The following is a 13491-nucleotide window of genomic DNA, read 5'->3' as shown; positions in this document are numbered from 1 at the left end:
AAAGACAGAGTAAGAAAAGCTAAATTTTCATGAAAACTGTTTCTTGAAGACTTATTCTAATCAGCTTCTTCCTTTTCCTTCTGTAGTTCTGGAAAGCTGGCTCGACTTCACTGGAGAACTGGAACCACCAGATCCTCTGGCCAGATTGCCTCAGCTCAAGCGACGTATCAAACAGCTCTTAATTGACATGGGGAAAGTACAGCAAATAGCAACGCTTTGCTCTGTATGACAAAAGGAAGAATAAAGAAATAAAAATAGCTTCTTTACAGTGAATTTTCTTACTAGCCACAAGACTGACAGGAAGATAACAGCAAGCTGAGCATTTATCTGGTTCTTTGCTGATTACATTAATAGCCTGAAGCTTTAGAGAGAGGAGAGGAAATGTAGATTAAGGAATCTGTTATACTGAAAATCTGAATATTCGTGTCCAAGCTTCAAAATGTGATACATTACATTCTGAGAAACGTGGATGTGATTTTTAACATGCTAAACAAGACAATTCCCGCAGATAAAGCTGAAACAATGAAACCTCTGCGAAGAACAGCGCTACTGTTTTGAACCCTTTGGTAAAACATTTTGAACTTGCAGAAGTCAACTGATGAAAAATTCTTGGGAACTGCTTTTTTATTGAATTCCTTTTCTCTTGCTAGTGAAAGATAGACACAGAGAGATCTATATCCTCTCTACAAGGAAAGTTTTTTAGATGATTTCCTTCTCTCATGAATGTTCAGGAAAATGAACGTACCTGCTTTGATTTTTTTTTTTTTTTTTGAAAGAAATTGCTGATCATGGTCTCCTTTTTAAAGTATTTTTTTAACTAGAAATCCTTATTACAGCACCCTTAGGCTCCTTTGAGTGGCAAATAGTGGTCAGATGTGCCAAATAATATTAAAACCACTGGGATGAGAGTTTGTGACTTACGTGAAGGGGTTTATTTTCCGAAGTCCTACTTGGTACCAGCAATCCATCCAAAATTGTATCTAGTTTATATTTTTTTATGTTCTCTTGCAGTATTCAGGATTCAAGGTACAATTTTTGTCCTGGGTAGTTCAGTTCTGGTGTCGACCCTCTGAAACGTTACCATCCTCAGCTGGGATGAGGAATGACGAGAGCAGCAAAACTGTCTGTGGCTGTGAATGTGCTAAACCACTGGAATAAATATCACACGATAATGTCACCCATGATGTTTTTGTAAAATCATTCGCCTTCAGTGAATGAAACATCACAAAACCAAAGGCAACCTACTTGATCTATTAGCTCTTGCTGGATTTGGAGCCCAGGACTTTCCCTGTGCTTACAAGTTGCCGCTGTACCCAGTTCTACATACGTATGTGTATGTATATGTGTATAGAAACACATGTACATATATACATACTATATACATTTATATCTACACATGTCTAGTTTTATTACAATAGACTATTAAAACTGGTGGTTAACATGAAATGTTACCTTTTAACAAGCAGTTTCTAAAATTGAAAATAATGTATGTACAGGTTTTGAAATTTGTAAAATATGACTGTTAAAAGGAGGCTATTTAACTGATGACATTAAGATACTTGAACGTTTTATGCCTCACATCTGTTTATCAGTTCTAGTTATCTGTATAAATGCATTTTAGAACCGATGGACAGTAAACTTGAATTTACCTTTTGATAAGAGTACAAGCCACTGTACATTCAAAAATTATTTAAATTTGCAAACACACTGTTCTATATGTAAGGTACTGTATGTAAAACTGTTTATTAAAACTATTCTGCATACTCTACATTTTCCACTTTTCTTCCTGATCTACATACAAATGTAAAAAGTGATTGTTATAATGTACAGACCATCAAAAAACCTTGGAAAAACCTTTTGAGGATGCATAACATTGAAAAACATGCCAAAGATGGATTATGTGAGAAAGACTTCGCAACCAGTGCATTGAACTTTCGTGATAAAACTGCTATTGGGAAAGAAAACAGCGTGACTGGTTCATTGCTAAAATAAACCTACCCTGACATTTCCCGTCTGTCTTATCATTGATGAAGTGAGTTATGGCTCTTGATGTCCAAAGCAAAACGTAAAACCCCTGTTAAAGAGTGGTTGCTATTGAGTCTTGCCACACCAAGCTTATAGGAGATGTTACAGAGCTGTATGGTAACGTGGAATTAATTGTGGAATTGTGATTGGCAACTTCATAATGCAGAGAGAACACAAGGAGCTGAGGAGTTGTTGACATTTTTATAGCATCTGTTAATAAATAAAATACTCTGTTGTATAGTTTGATGCTTAAATAACTGCTTCAAACAATATGAATAGTTGAGTGACCTACTTGCTTTTGGATATGTGAAGCTTTTTTATATATGTTATTCACTTGCTGCATCTCCTTGAATGTGGTACTTTGTGTACTGTATAAGCGTAAATCCAGAAATTACTTTGAAACAAAGTGGAGTGTATTTACATAATTTATACAGCATACACTGTAGCAATATTATGCAACATGTGTGCACGGATGTGGTGTAATATAATTGTAAATGTTACTGAAGGAGGAGGTGGTTGGAAAACTCCAGGTGAGAGGATGGAGGTTTCATTCTTGGTGCAGAGATGGAAGAATGGTGTCCTGAAAAGGAGATCGTAAGGTCAAAGTTGCCCTTTGCAGCTTTAACTTGTCTTCTCTTTGTGTGATAGTCTCTAAATTTACATGAGTGTGTAATTTTATCCCTCAGGATAAACCATATAAGCTGTTCAGTGTTCTTTTATCTTCATTTTTTGTGTAGTCACCTATTACAGAAATCCATGCAAGCATTTGTAGCTTCTAAGAAATACAATCTCAGTGTCCTTATGGCAACTGGTTTGATACATTGTGTATTGCTGGAATGCTTCCCAAACTTCTGAGTTGGTTTTCTCATATTCTGATGTTAGTTTGTAACATGTGAGTTTTGACCTCAGTTTCTGAAGTATCCAAAGGTTTGGGATATTTTTGGAGTTTCTTCAACACAAGTCAAGTGCCATAAAAACATGTTTTGCACAGGATGTGACCTGCAGTTGATTGCTCGTGTGCCAATCCAACCCAGTGCGATCTGGCTCGTATCTGTATTTCTTCTAGTTGGCCTTATTGACAAAATCCCTTTCCTATAGGCATTACTGTCCCTCTGTCTTCCTGCTTCCTCTGTCTATAAGCCAGGGGCCCACATGGATTTGATTTGTGACACTTATCAGGGTGTGAATTGCAATTACTTGTGCTGTATGAGGGAAGCAGACCCGCTCTGCGGCAAAAATACCATCATGTAAGGACTGGTTTTGATACATGTGCACAGAAAGGTAGAATTTTTAGATTTGCAGTCTTACTGTAAGTTCTTAGGAGTAATAAAAGGGAAATACCGCTGTACAGAAACTTCTTGTGATTTCACAGGACTAAATGGCGAAATTGTAAAGCCTTTAAATGCCCAGTTTTTAGTCAAGAGGGTTTGTTGTTTTTCATGGAGGTATCAGGGTGATCCATTTCAAAACCACCTCCTTCCTGTGACTACCAAAGGCAGCTGTTTATGGATTTCTGCATTTTCTGTTGCAGTGATGGCAATAGGACATCAGCGTTACAGCCATAAATGACATGTAGTCGTGGTGACGTGATCAGGTATCACACGATGGGGCTGCCTGTGGCTCAGTTACAAACCAGAGGTACCTCATATGGCAGGGAGTGGGTTGGAAAATGCTTCTTTCCTGCTAACCCTTTTCTTGGGTAGCTGTAGGTTGAGTAGTGCCCATATGTTGGATATTCTGGCCTTAGATGTATAGATCTTTGTAAATTCCTCCACAGCAACCTGCCGTCCTCTTTCAAATAGTTAAAGAAGATGAGTTGCAATTTCCTGATAGGTTTCACATAGTTGTTAGGTGGCAGAGAGTTGAAACTTGTTCTGTGGGTGCAGTCCTCTTGTATGGCTGACATAGAATCATTCTATAGGCATCATCTATCATTCTATAGAATGGTAGGCATCCACCTGTCTCTTAGCTTCAACATATGCTCATCTGTTTATTCTGCAGCTTGCATCTGTTTCTCCTTTGGTTCCTCAGCTTTCTGTCATCTGTGATCGCTGAAGGGTTTCGCTCCTGTGTTTTGTGCCCAGCTCTTTCTGGTTGTGGTTGCAGGAATGGTTTGTTCTGTCCTCAGCCCCCACTGTGATACCTATGAGCTGTGAATGGTTCGATGGTGTGTACCACAGTCATAATCTTCAGATATTTTTTGCTGCTTTATTTTAGTAAGCCTCTTCTGGTCTTGTGCAAGTGGTCGTCTCCATCTGCTTCCACCTGGCTTCTAACAACTAGACTTGAATGAATATTACAGCACATGGCACTATTGGGCTCCAACACTTCTTACCAAACTGAAGGCTGGGGTGTAAAAGAGTCGCTCGAACATCACAGTAAAATTATGAAAGTATTTTGATGCTTGCGAAGCGGAATATTTTCCCTTTGTATTTGAAGGGAAGCTGCAACTATTTTTCTTCACTGAAAATTTAAAGGACATGAAACAGATCTTGAACTGAACTGAAGCTTGAGGTAAAAATCAACAACGAAAACAGGCGATGGGAAGGACTTTGCAAACGGGAGGTTCGTGACAAGAAGTCCACACTCAGGCCCTGTTGGCCGCCCGGCACCATTGTGGTTACGTGGAGGTGCTGGTGTGTTGAGGGGCTGCCAGCAGCGATGCCTTTTACACCTGGGACCCAGCTTTGCCGTGACAGTTTAGAAAACTGGAACCATAGCTTTTCTATGGCTTAAAAATGTTGTAGTACATGCACCTTAATCTTGGAGTGCTTATTAAGGTCAGAGGCTTAATCACTTCTGAAATGCCCATTGCTATTCTCACATTTCATTAGCTGACACGTTTTCTCTCGTACTGAGTCCATATGGCTTTAGGTGATCATTTTACAGAGGATGTTTGAAATACTTTGGTAATGGTTTTTATTACGCCGTGTTACGTTTTGGGCACTGGATGTTGGGGTCTGTCTTTAGCAATAAGTATTATACACTATGTGTATATCTGTTTATATACAAAAACCAAGCATGGAGCATGTAACGATGGTGAAAATACACTGCCCGAAGAGCAGATGGTGCGTTTGGCAGCCGTTCTGCACCAGCCTGAACAACTCAAATAATTAACATTGGAGACTGTATGGAGGAAACGAACTAGCGTGAAAAATCATTCAGGAGTGAATTTCCCCTCTATACACACTGGACCTGTGTGTAAGCAGAAGTGCCAGCTTCATTCTATGGATTTAATAACTAAATGTAATTCAATTGCTGTTTACTTCCACCAGCAGCCTCCTATTCTTTGAAAGTGGCCAGATCCGCCTGCGTTCAGCTATAGCCACGTCAGTGTATTGTCACTGAACACTCCGAGAGAGGCAGCAGTGCATTGCTATTAAATCTATGAGAGAAGCAAAATACTTTCCTCTGTGATTTGTTTTTTTTATAATAGCAATAATGTTGACTGCGTTCTGCTACTCACAATAAAGGTCTGTTGAGATTGTTATGTGCCTGGGCTCCTGTTCAGTGGACTTTTGGTGAGCTGGTGAGTGCTTGGACACGTTTTAAAGCTTCAGGGAATCTTCAGTTGCATTTTTAGCATGTAGTCAATAAGTTCTGTGCAGTCATTGATACTCATTTATTTGTACACATTGCAAAGCTTTAGGGAATCTTCAGTTCTGTTTTAGCCTGCTGGCAAATTATGCACTCAGTCAATTATATACAGTACTGAATTAATTGCTGTCTGGCAAAGTAATTAGATTTTTTCCTTTTCCTCAACTGCTTTGATATTTAACAATTTCAGGGTCTGGATTTCACGATGCACTCGGTTCTTGAACAACAATTGTCATTCAACACCACATACGCGATGATGGCATCTCTTCTTGTGGGCAGACGTCTGCCTACTAAAGGGGCTTCTAGTTTTGTGCCTTTCTACGGTGCCATGACAAAATAACTTCAACTTGCTTTTGATTATTTCTTATATTTTAGCATTTCTTATAAACCGTTGTTCAGGATGCTGTTGTAGCAGGAAATAAATAAGCAAATTATGGTAAGGAAATTCCTGTCCCAGATGTCCTGTGGAACAAGGTGCAAATGGTGGCAGGTGAATGAAGTCAGACAATCTGAGTTAGTAACACAAAATTTTTTTCCGTTCTTCACAGCAAAACCAGGTATCTTAAACATGCAAGAGATTTCGAAATTGTATTTCTGAAACAGATAGCCAGGGGAGGTTTAGATTGGACATTAGGAAAAATTCTTCACAGAAAGGGTTGTTGGGCATTGGAACAGGCTGCCCAGGACAGTGGTGGAGTCACCATCCGTGGAGGGGTTTAAAAGGTGTTTAGATGAGGTTCTTAGGAACACTGTTTAGTGCCAGAGTTAGGTTAGGTTATGGTTGGACTTGGTGATCTTGAGGGTCTCTTCCAACCAAAATGATTCTATATTTGGTCATTTTTGGAGGTACACTGTCAAAGCAGTCTCTCAAATTTCAGATTCAGGGCCAAATTCAGGTCTTGGATTACCCTGAAATGCTTTTCCCATTTAGCAGACTTATTAAAGAAAAGGTTTCCTGAGACAGACCAAACATCTGCCAGCCCAGTGTCTTCAGTAAAAAATACAACATCAGCGTCTATAGAGACATACTGACTGTAGATCTGTACAAATTGGTCCTTCTCTTAACTTGCATTTCTGGTAAACTGTTTAAGTTGGGGAATCACCTCTTAGAGAGCAGTGTAAGGGACAGGGACCTGTGGTTCCTGGTGGACAGCAGGATGACCGTGAGCCAGCACTGTGCCCTTGTGGCCAGGAAGGCCAATGGCATCCTGCGGTGGATTAGAAGGGGGATGGTTAGTAGGTCGAGAGAGGTTCTCCTGCCCCTCTACTCTGCCCTGGTGAAACCACATCTGGAATAATGTGTCCGGTTGTGGCCCCTCAGTTCCAGAAGGACAGGGAACTGCTGAAGAGAGTCCAGAGCAGGGCAACAAAGATGATGAAGGGAGTGGAACATCTCCCTTATGAGGAAAGGCTGAGGGTGCTGGGGCTCTGGAGCTAGAGAAGAGGAGACTGAGGGGTGACCTCATTAATGTTTACAGATATATAAAGGGTGAGTGTCACAAGGATGGAGCCAGGCTCTTCTCGGTGACAACCAATGATAGGACAAGGGGTAATGGGTTCAAACTGGAACACAGGAGGTTCCACTTAAATTTGAGAGAGAACTTCTTCTCAGTGAGGGTGACAGACACTGGACCAGGTTGCCCAGCGCGATTGTGGAGTCTCCTTCTCTGCAGACATTCAAACCCGCCTGGACACCTTCCTGTGTAACCTCATCTGGGTGTTCCTGCTCCGGCAGGGGGATTGGACTGGATGATCTTTCGAGGTCCCTTCCAATCCCTGACATTCTGTGATTCTGTGTGATTCTGTGAGCTTTCATTTCCCAAAATCTTTATGAACACCATCACTTTTATCAATCACTGGCAGATCTGCACGCCGTGAGTTCAATCTGTCTGTTTTCATTCATTCCTCTCCACAACCTCAGATGGGGCACCGAGCTCCACATCTTTGTTGTGTGGCAGAAGGAACCGTGTTTGTCCTTCAACTTATTTTCTGACTCTGTTGACCATATGCTGTTGCCTTCATTTCAGAGAAGGGTGAGTATTGCATTATTGAGAGTGGAAAGAAAAAACCAACTAGCAACGCTTTTGTGAAATGTTGAGTCGATTCAGTAGCAGATCGATCCTTTGTGCTGCTGTGGAACTGATTCTTGGCGTTTCAACACAACCTGCATCCCACATGTTGTGAGAGTAAATATTTCTCATCTTTGCATCACTGTGGTACTACTAGAGGAAACCTGTGTTATCTTCAATGGATAAGTAAGAAAAAAACCATTTGACCTGTTCTGGAAATGATTCCTTTCTGCAGGGACAAAGGCAAATTCAAATGTTCTTGCATGGGATTCTTTAGGTTCTTTTGTAACCAAAGATGCTTTGCCAGCTCTTAAATTCTAATACAAAAAAATCTGAGAAGTCCTCTACCCACTTTTCTGATCCATCCAAGTTTACTATAGAAGTCACTGGAAATTCCCCATTATTCTTTCAATTTGAAGAATGTGTCATGTATGAAGTGACTGAAGCTTATATTATCTGGTGGGGCTACACTTTTTTTCCTTGTCATCTTTTAATTTTCCATCACATGAGGACTTTTTAAAACTTAATCAGAGATGATAGAGATGATAAGTGCTTCAGAAGGTCTTTATTGTCATCTGTGCCAAAATCATGTGAAGAAGATTGAGACGAATGTCTCGTGCTGGGGAAGAAATGTACCAAATGCAAAACACCATTCTCCTCTATCTGTAAGTGTAATAAGTTACTAAGTAATGGTATGAATCTCTGTTTTTACATAGTTTTCTTAAAATATGGGAGAGGATTGTCCAATATTGGTGGTTTCTTTAACACAAAAAAGCAGTTTGTTATTTAAAAAATAACTTAAAAATTCTGCTTGCAGTTTGCTGCCTTTTTCAGAAGCCTCTCTTAAATTCATCCTTAAATCAAGGTTGACTTCTCAGGCTCAAGTTTTATATAGGTGAGAGCAACTTTCCTGTGGGCGTAGATGCTCATGTATTCATATACCAGAATCATTTACCCTTGGGTTTTTTAATATGTAGAAATCATACGACTGTCTTTTCTGCTAAGGAAGTGTATGCAAAACTGGAACGATGAATAAATGGTCTTCTCCTTTGAGGCTGTGATTTCAGTGTTTCCTCACACTGACATTTTTCTTTCCCCCCAACAGTTAGTCTAGGTTGAGTAGCTTTTTGCCAGTGTGTACAACAAATGAAACCCTCATTTCCAGCACTAGAGCAATGATTTAGAAGACATGTTCGTTTTAAGGCTGTATTGGCCACAGGGACCTTTTCCACTTTCTCCTCCCCTTCCTTGATGAGCTAATTTAAGATATTCTTCCATCTTTTCTCAGGTGCTAAAAATAGAGATCAATTCAATTGTCCCTTCACCGAAGGTTGTGCAGTGAAGCTTTTCTTCATTTGACCAGCCATAAAGAAGTGCCTTTTTTGCTCTGACGAATGTGAATTGTGCATATTGCTATTTAAACTACATTTTTCTTTCTCTCTGATCCATGGGCTATTGCATCCCATTGAACCTGCACGTACCGAGATGCCCATCTTGGTTTGACGCACGTCTACAAAGTGGTTTGAGTGATGCCGATTGCCAAAACTCACTTTCTCGCTTTGTTTTTTAAGAGACTTTTAAGACTTGGCTGTTCTTTCCCAACCTGTATAATTTGGAGGGTTTTGTCCCAAGTGTTTCTGAAGGAAATAAAAGTGATGTTGTGAATCAACACTATGTAGCTATTGCAGATTTGTGCTTCTTTCTGTTAGTAATAGGCCTTTGATACCTCCTTGGTTTTTTGTCTGCCTTACTTTGTTATCAGCTACTAATGACCTTTGGTGGCAAAGAATAAAGGAAGAAAGGGAATAGCCACTTTAATGACCTGGCTTCTCTCCCCATTTGCTGTGCAAGGAACCCGAATGACACTTTTTTACTAACTTTGGAAAGCTGGACTAAATCAATATCCCACACACACCCAACACATGCTCTGGGTATGTGTTTGAGTGGCTTGGTGACATAGTTGTGCTGTGAGCACCAACCCTGCTGCCCTGGGGAGCCTGTGCACTGGGCTGGGGTGGCTGTTATTAGGAAAGGTTCTTCACCCAGAGGGTGCTGGACACTGGAACAGGCTCCCCAGGGAGGTGTCATGGCCCGTAAGCCTGGCAGGATTCAAGAAGAGACTGGACAACACTCTCAGACACATGGTGTGAATTTTGGGGTTGTCACATGCAGAGAGAGGAGTTGAACACAATGATCCTTGTGGGTCCCTTCCAACTCAGGACATTTGATGATTCCTGTAACCACCCCACTGCACTGGGGTCAAGCACAAACCCGAGGCTCTTTAACCATATTTGAGTCAGAAATACATGTCACAGTCAGACTTTTCATCTTTCCTTATTCAGCCTCGCTAGTGCTAACGCTGGCTGTTCTATGTTTATTCGGGTTCCTTTGCTTTGCACATACACTTCCCTACAAATGCTATGCTAATCCAGAAATTCATTTTCTTTGTCTGCTTAATTAGGACTGTCACAGAAATTTTTACTGCTTTATGCCTCTTAAAGTTGCCTTTTTTTTGACGTATCATCTCTGCTGGCCACATTCTTCATTGTTTCACAGCTTGATCTTTCTGCGGCCTATTGACTTTCCTCAAGTCCAGAGTAGGTCGCTTGAAAGTAAAATCCAAATATAGTCCTACTCATTTTCAAAAGGCTAATCATGCTGAAACAAGCTTGTGCTGCTGTTTGAGATCACATTTACCATATATACCAAGCACTGTAGCACTGCAGGAGTCTACAGCCCACGCAGAAGGATGCTTAGATCACTTTTAGCACAGTCTTGGTCTGTAAGGCGTATCGTTAGAGTTGTTTCTAGACTGCCTAGTACCCATGAATCACAAACAAGAGCGCTGCTGTCACTTTTAGTTGAAATCAGCCTAAGTCCAGCATCAAACATGTGCTTCTGTTATTATTTACCTAATTATTCTGGGCCTATTTCTCCAACCTTTGCACAAGCGGAGGTGAGTTCTCATAATTCCTGGTACAAGTAAATGCTCACAATTGTAAGAGGTGGACAAGTAAAAAGTGATGCTCTTGAACAAGGAAATAATATTTCTGATATGTTGTAGGTCAATAATTTTGCATGTAATTAGTCCCAAAAAGCTTGACTAAACATGTTTAATGGTTACACTGACCTTGGACCTGGAGAACGGAACCCAAGAAGCGAAGCTGCTTCCTACAGACACTTGGCTGTGTTAAAGCACATGGTGCAAGTGAGACTGAAAGCAAAGGGTCAAATGCAATTGAGCTTCCATTTCCTTCATAGTCAGTGGAGCTGCGTCCACCCTGTTTTTCACTTAGTAAATAACCACATTATGAATTGTATTTACTCCTAGTTCTGCAGCACTTGGAGGCCTAACTCTTGCAGGTTAGGCTCCCTAGAAACACCAAAAAATGCACTTGTAACACAGAGCACAGAGTCTGGCTGTGCCACAGTGTGACTGAGAGCCGGAGCTTGATATGTTGAATCTGTACGTTGATTTAACTAAGTCCCCTCTGCCACCCACTTGTTCTCCTCTCCATGACTGGCTCCGTTCTGCTCCCTGGAGCGGGGACAAGAACCAGCTGAGGAGAAGCACGAGGGCGGTTCCAGGTGAACAGGCCCCTTGTGGTTTTCCCAGAAGCATCATCTGCGTCACTCGCCCGATTTCATGGCCAGTCTACCAGCACATAAGTGAACCCATCTGTGGGCTGGTTGCTATAAAAAGGCAGGTGAGGGCTGCGTGGGGCGTGCGGGACTGCCCCACCGACAAAAGGGGATGGAGGTCCCCCAGCGCACGATGGGCTCTGTCCCATTTTGCACCCTTCTTTGCTGCTTGATTAACGTAGCAGCAGCCAATATATTTGGTAAGTACCCTTGTTCTTTTCCTTTGCCCATGTCCAGCAGTGACTGTACTCCTGTGATTTTTATTCTGCTCTGTACTTTATTCTGACAAAATGATATTTCACACTGCAAACTTAGTTAGTTATTGTGTGCGTGCAAACTGAGTTTGACCTCCAGGTTATATACTGAGCTACAAGGATCTGTAAATGGTCAGGGTTATCAAAATTCAGTAGACCTGGATTTTGGGTGGAAAAAAAGAAAAGTTTTCTAGAAAAATAGGCTGGGTTAGAGAAGGAACTTTGGTAAGAAAATATGGTGCTGCATAGATGTAAAGGTGCTGAGATTATATCTGCGACTTGTACATGGCATCATCCACTTTAGGCTTGAACCTTAAGGTACTGGGTAAGGTGCTGTCCCCAGCTGTCCCCAGCTGTCCCCAGCTCTTTGGTCTGAGTGTGATAGTCCTGCACAATAAGCAGCTGGAATCACTCAGTCTCTTGACTTGTCTGTCTTAGTTGACTGTCTCTAGCATTGAACATGGGCATCTCCACACATCCCAGAGCAACTGGCACAAAGTCACATTTAAGATGAAAATGGTAAGATCTGCCTACATGTGAATGTTTAAAGTGAGCTAACCTAAAACCCCTTCAGAGTCTCATTAAAATTTTCACATGGGCTTAAGGGGACACAGTAAAAACTCACAGGAACAGAAGTGATTGAGAGGTCTTAGGTGCACAGAAGCTATCCGTGGTTAAAGGACTCCCTGAACTGCAATTATTGGAGGCTCAAAAGTATTCAGAGTACTTATGTATTCGTACTACTATGTGTGTTCACACTCAGACCAAATACTGGATTAAGTGAGCCTTTGGTCTAAATTGCTGAAGCTGTGGTTTTGTTTGTTTGCTGTGTTTTTATAGAACTAGTGGAGATAGGCACAACAAACTCTGAGTAAGTAAATTATCCCAGGTACCAGCAAATGATAGCCATACCAGTACAAAATAGAGCTGAGACTAATTAAATGCAGGGCTGGGAAAAGGGTTCATGAGCATCGCTCTCATGTGCTTATCCTGCAGCTGACAGCCCAGACACTGTGTTTGGTACCTCCCTGTGCTGTCCCATGCAGAAATGCTCATGAGGAGCAACAGGAAACAACCAGGGAGGACCCATGTGCTGTCACCACGCAGTGTAGGCACTAACAGGGTTTTGATAAGAACAGGCTTGTGGTGAAACCACAATTATCTGTTTACCTTCTTGCTGCTTTCAGAGTATCAGACAGATGCCCAACCATTACGTCCATGTGAACTTCAGAGGGAAAAAGCTTTTTCGGGAGGAGAAACCTATGTTCCTCAGTGCTCAGAAGATGGTCAGTTCAGGTAATTCATCCTTGCTATTATCCCACTGTTATATGACATGACCTTTCATTACTAATGAAAGCTTTAGCCTGTTTTGAAGAGCCCCTGTATAAGGAGACTGGAGGGTGAGAGGTGTAGAAGACTTAAAGCGACTTCATTGAGTTATGTTGCAGATCCAGCCTCTCCTGAATGAATTCTCTGCTGCTGGAAATAATCTCTGTCTTAAGAGGTCAATCTAAGATTAATATGCTAATTTTGGCAGCATTGTTTGCATATGAAGTACTTGGTGCAGGTTGTATAATGCAACTACTGCCTTCCTACCCACGCTCATGGGCTCTGATCTGTGATCAGTGTGCCAGCTGTCACAGCTAAGCCAAGGTGGAGAAGTTATCCACTGCTGTAGGTGGCACAGTTGGGTTTCCTTCTAAAGGCAGTAGAGGAGCTAGAAACCACATAGAGAACAGTGATTTAGAGAGCAGCATGTTTCTTGAAGATGCAAGAAGTTAATGAGTTAAAGTTGAGGCTGTGGGGGATTGTGATGTTCTCTACTATTATCTTATTGTTGCCTAGAGTAGAGGACCTTGACTTTCCTAGATTTGACTTAGAAAATATCCCAAAATGTATGGTAA

At 41.3% G+C, this 13491-nt stretch overlaps 2 protein-coding genes across 8 annotated transcripts in view; both read left to right on the top strand.

Annotated features, from left to right (window-relative positions):
• PHF20L1 (PHD finger protein 20 like 1) overlaps window positions 1-2265 on the top strand; it is a 54696-nt gene extending 52431 nt beyond the window's left edge. For 6 of the 7 annotated variants that reach the window (XM_065830015.2, XM_065830020.2, XM_065830017.2 and 3 more), the window contains one exon: window positions 87-2008. In XM_065830015.2, coding sequence (XP_065686087.1) covers window positions 87-229 — 143 coding nt within the window. In that variant the 3' untranslated portion in view covers window positions 230-2008. Of the gene's footprint in view, window positions 1-86 lie in introns of all 7 variants that reach the window. The other variant, XM_065830016.2, reaches the window with a different exon arrangement.
• A 9180-nt stretch (window positions 2266-11445) lies between these two features.
• The window catches only part of TG (thyroglobulin), a 159689-nt gene continuing 157643 nt past the window's right edge, over window positions 11446-13491 (top strand). Inside the window, exons 1-2 of the mRNA XM_065831913.2 lie at window positions 11446-11533; window positions 12775-12883. Coding sequence (XP_065687985.1) covers window positions 11446-11533; window positions 12775-12883 — 197 coding nt within the window. The remainder of the gene's footprint in view (window positions 11534-12774; window positions 12884-13491) is intronic.

The sequence above is a fragment of the Patagioenas fasciata genome, chromosome 2 (genome assembly GCF_037038585.1).
Source record: "Patagioenas fasciata isolate bPatFas1 chromosome 2, bPatFas1.hap1, whole genome shotgun sequence".
Taxonomy (NCBI): domain Eukaryota; kingdom Metazoa; phylum Chordata; class Aves; order Columbiformes; family Columbidae; genus Patagioenas; species Patagioenas fasciata.
This window is presented reverse-complemented; position numbering and strand designations above follow the sequence as displayed.